The 4,362-nt window shown below is 44.1% G+C and overlaps 1 protein-coding gene across 2 annotated transcripts; it reads right to left on the bottom strand.

Annotated features, from left to right (window-relative positions):
- Nucleotides 1–318: 318 nt before the first annotated feature.
- LOC104445099 (protein SRG1-like) lies at nucleotides 319–2,953 on the bottom strand. 2 transcript variants are annotated; one of them, XM_010058911.3, is made up of 5 exons: nucleotides 2,601–2,953; nucleotides 2,255–2,488; nucleotides 1,445–1,692; nucleotides 882–1,206; nucleotides 319–792 (listed from the first exon to the last, which is right to left on the bottom strand). In XM_010058911.3, the coding sequence occupies exons 1-5, from the start codon at nucleotides 2,610–2,612 to the stop codon at nucleotides 532–534; spliced, it is 1,080 nt and encodes a 359-aa protein (XP_010057213.2). In that variant the 5' UTR covers nucleotides 2,613–2,953; the 3' UTR covers nucleotides 319–531. The 2 variants fall into 2 exon arrangements, with proteins under 2 accessions (XP_010057213.2, XP_010057215.2); XM_010058913.3 differs by lacking the exon at nucleotides 2,601–2,953 and having other exon boundaries at nucleotides 319–789; nucleotides 2,255–2,571.
- Between the last annotated feature and the right edge of the window lie 1,409 nt (nucleotides 2,954–4,362).

The raw sequence follows: 4,362 nt of genomic DNA, 5'->3' as shown, positions 1-4,362 counted from the left end.
AGAAAAAGTAGGGTAATTGTAAAACCCAATAGTTTTGCCACACGAGGTCTTTGCAGTCCGCCACTTGTCAGGTCGCACTCGTCATAGCTGTTTTGAGTTTCAAATTTGGTCTAGTCTATTACTATCTTCTTTAGTCTTTCAATGACAAGGAAACCCCCTCAAATAAGTTAGTCCAAACTGAAAAAATACCCGTACACCATATAAATCCAATAAGGTAAGATGCAAGCGATAGTCTCATGAATTTCGGTTTGGCGCTAGCTGGGGATCAGGAGGATGAACATTCATCGCTCTACTAAAATGAAAAAAAAACAGAAGGGCGGAGCAAAAAATCAATGCCTTGGATTTTACAAGACTGTTTGATAGTTCAGACAAGCAATAGATGAGAATCACAAGAAGTTTTTTCAAGTCATTATTGTCTTTCTCAAAAAGGACCTCCCTAAATATCAAACCGATATCATATAATCAGGTTGCATCACCATTCCACGTATCACCATTTTCACATCCATACTCAATGGATAGAACTCGGCACTTCTAGGTTTCGTTGTTCTGAACCCTCATGGCGTCGAGATAAGCTTTTCCGTTGAGCTCCCTTGATAGATAGCCCTTCAGATGTTCTGCCGCTGTTATCCTCCTGAACATTGCTGGGGTTTCCGAGGTGATGAGGCTCGACGCAGGACCGATCTCAGCATCCATTCTCGGACTGAAGAACGTTGCAATGGAGATCCTCTCCTTCACTGCATTCACTGTTGCTCGATGCTCGATGCTCTGGTAAATCCCATTTGTTATAATCTGCTGTCGGCCAATGAAGGGAAGGCTTTGAGTGTGAGACAATAAGTTATCAGTATGGTCAAATGTGGAAGTTGATGTTGCAATACTATTACCTCAACAACGTCTCCAACATTGATGATGAAAGCACCGGGGAGAGGTTTCACAGGAACCCACTTCCCATCTTTCCTTATCTGGAGGCCCTCCATTTCGTTGACCTGGAGGAGGATGGTAACCGCGTCGCCATCAGAGTGAGAGTTGAGGCCCATCACGAGCTCGGGTTGCGGACACGGCGGGTAATAATTCATCCTCATCGATTGCAACCCATCTTCGAATATACCCTCAAGGTCCTTTGCTTCCATTCCTAAGGCCTTCGCCATGAGGTAGAGGAGCTTTATTGCTAGGGTTTTTGTTTCCTTCGAGTAGGCGTCCAGATCGTCTCTACCATGTAGACAATTTCATTCTTTAGGCGATAAAGGGGATATTTTGGAACATGCCACAAACTAAACCCCAACAACAAAAAAGTTATTCACGTAGCAATTATATCATGTGTCATACTAATGTGATTTCACTTTTCTAATCAAGCGATTTTGTATTTTATGCATGTTCGCTTACATGGTACAAGTGTCACATGAAAGTTTTATGGTGTCTATGCATGTTTTGGCCCGAGAGAAAGAACCTGAAGGGAAGGGGGAGTTTGGGAAATAAGTGAGGCTTCCTCATAGAAGCAGGGAGAGTGAACATGTAGAAGATGTCAGCCCAATCAAGCTTTTGGTCTTCCGAGAACACAAAGGCCTGTCCGAAGCCGCTCGATTCGCCGTCTCTCTGCCAAAACTTCTTCTTCTCTTCCATTGGCATGTTGAACAGCTCTTCGGTCCCCTTCTTCACTTTCTCTATCAACTTAGGGCTCACTTCATGATTTATCAGCTGAAAATTATTAACACACCGCTATCACTCTCGATTCTCCCAGAAACAGGCATTCCTTTGAGATCAAGACAGAGAAAGCTCTGTCTCCTGATTGCTGAGTAATCAAGAGACCTTTATTCCAACATATATCAAGAAAGTTGCAAAAGATAAAATTGTCTTATTAGCATTCTCTATAAAAGAGACAATCGAGGAACTCAAATCTCCAAATTCATCTAAGTTCCCACCTTTCTTTTTCCGTTGGAAATCTTGAACGACCAATTTAGTGTTCTGGTGAAACAGGGCAAGGTGGCACAGAATAGTACATCTAAGTGTAAAATAAAAGCGAGAACTTAGATTTGGTAGGAGGTAAAAAGCGAGTCCAGGAAGCAAAACAAGGAAATTTCCGATGAAATCTCATAGGCCACACATAATTGTGGCTAAGAATTGTACATCTAAGGCTCCTTAGTGGCCCTTGCAGAAGTTGAGAATTAAGTGGATTTTAATCTCTTTCAATCAATGAACCCATTTTTCTCTGATACTTTCTCAAAGCCTTAATGTTCCAAACGCAGAAGTTGTTTTGTACCTGAAAGAAGCCCCAGTCTTTGCACGCATGGTGCAGCTTCTTGAGCTCTAGCTTCGCGCAGTCCTCCGAAACCAACCTCCCCAAGTCAATCACGGGGAGCTGCAAGCCAGAACAAGCGCCCATGATCACGGGCTCTAGATCGTCGCGGACATATCTCTCCGGAACCGTGGTCGGGTTCTCCTTCATTATGTCTTGAACCCATGGCACGTGGAGCAACCTCGCTGGTATGTTCACCTGCGTCTCCATTGACAAACCCAGAGGTTGAGAAATCCCAGAGACTGATCATAGGTTGCTCTGAATGAAAGCAAAGTATGCTAACAAAGAGAGAGAGAGTAGGTGACATTACACGTGCTTCCATGTTGACACGCTCGGATACGCTCAAACACACAGTCAATGCGTGTTGGATTTTCCAACACGTGGTTCACTCTTATCGACACGTTTTGACAAGTGTGGACGGAAGACAACAGAGGGTGGAGGTGAGGGCGATGGAGCATAGATGAGGCCGCGAGCGATAGCGAGCCCGTGACGGCGAGAGACGGCCAAAGAAAGTAGAGACTGAGGCGAGGGTTGCCACTGTGATGCTGTGATGGATTAGCGACGAGGCTACAACTGCGAGGGAGGAAGGGCCAGAGGTGAGGTGGTGCACGATTGTGATGAGGACCGAGAGCAAGCAGAGATCCAGAAGAAGAGGAGAGAAAGGGGGTCATGCGGTGAGGAGGAGGAGAAGAAGAAGGGCGCTGGATGAGAAAATATTGGGTGGTCCGGGACCACCACGTCAGCGTGGTCCCGGACCACTCATATGGCGCCACATATGAGGGGAGGGGCAAAAAGAGAAAAAGGAGAGAGAGCGTCAGAGAAGTGGGCCCCGGTTTTCGTCCTTTGTCTGCGCTCCCCATACACGTGGCGCCGTGTGAGTGGTCCGGGACCACGCTGACGTGGCGGTCCCGGACCACCCAATATTTTTCCGGCGCTGGATAGGATAGGATTTATGAGAAGGAAACTCGAAAAAATTAAATAAATAAAAAAGGGGGATTCTGATGGACTTGGCGTGACTTTTCATTTTGGAGAGAGGGAGAAGTGACAGCTTGTTAGGTGGTGGGGGAGGGAGAGGGAGAAGTGACAGCTTGTTAGGTGGTGGGGGAGGGAGAGAAAAGAAAAATAAATTTGGGGGTGGGAGGGAAAGAGACGAGGGAAAAAAAGGGAGTTGGGGGGGACTCGTGGGGACTTTTTTTAATCAAAAAAAGAAATAAATGGGATTAAAAAGTAATTTCAAAAAATTAAAAATATTGAATGTTTTTTTTTTTTTTTTTTGTCGTCTCTACTCTACGCCTACTCTACACTCACTGAGACTTGCGCCCGCCTCTTGCGGGCGTGGGAGTCGCAACCCACTCTCCAAACTTACGCGTCCCTACCCCTCATCCCCCCTGAGAATGTGGGGATTTGAACCCCTCACCTCCCCCTTCCATGTTAGAAGGGTGGCCACTGGGGCGAACCCCCAGTGGTTAAAATATTGAATGTTGAATGATGATAAATTTTGATCATTATATCATGGATTTATTTAAATAAGTTGATTCTAATTTCTTCTTAGTCATTAGTTTCATCAATAACGTGTCGAATTTTCTATTTTTGAGAAATAACGTGTTGATATATTATGTCATGTTATATCACATATTCATGTCACGTGTCAGTGCTATTAAGTTTCAACTACAGGGATATCTCATTCTTTTTTGTTAACGAGTCCGTTCGTACTAGAAAGGATCCAGCGAGTATAATGGCCCATCAGAAAATGCTCTTTCTCCTATCGAATTATTGGAAAAATATGTAAACTTCATATCATATCATATAAAATTATATTGCATTACAATAAAGTATATTTGAACAGATGAGGTGCTCAGAGTATCCCTCTTGAACTGAATATTTTAAAGAACATTTGACCGGCAGTTGAGGCCTCTCACCCTTGAACAGTAAATCTGTGATCTATATATCACCTTTTTTTTGAGAAAATAAAAAACGACAAAACCGCATGGAGATTCCAGAGCGGGCGGTAGTATCCTGCGTAAAATCTGTCTGACAATTAATTTTAGAGAGATAATGTCTAACTACAAAAC

The sequence above is a fragment of the Eucalyptus grandis genome, chromosome 5 (genome assembly GCF_016545825.1).
Source record: "Eucalyptus grandis isolate ANBG69807.140 chromosome 5, ASM1654582v1, whole genome shotgun sequence".
NCBI classification, from domain to species: domain Eukaryota; kingdom Viridiplantae; phylum Streptophyta; class Magnoliopsida; order Myrtales; family Myrtaceae; genus Eucalyptus; species Eucalyptus grandis.
Note: the sequence above shows the minus strand (reverse complement) of the source record. Positions and strands in the feature narration are given on the sequence as shown.

Bases quoted from the DNA above. Each gene is read 5' to 3' on its own strand.
- LOC104445099 (XM_010058911.3), bottom strand. The intron at 1,693-2,254 runs GTACAAAACAAC...AATAATTTTCAG, and splicing joins AAGACTGGGGCTTCTTTCAG to CTGATAAATCATGAAGTGAG. The intron at 1,207-1,444 runs GTTCTTTCTCTC...TCTACATGGTAG, and splicing joins AAACTCCCCCTTCCCTTCAG to AGACGATCTGGACGCCTACT.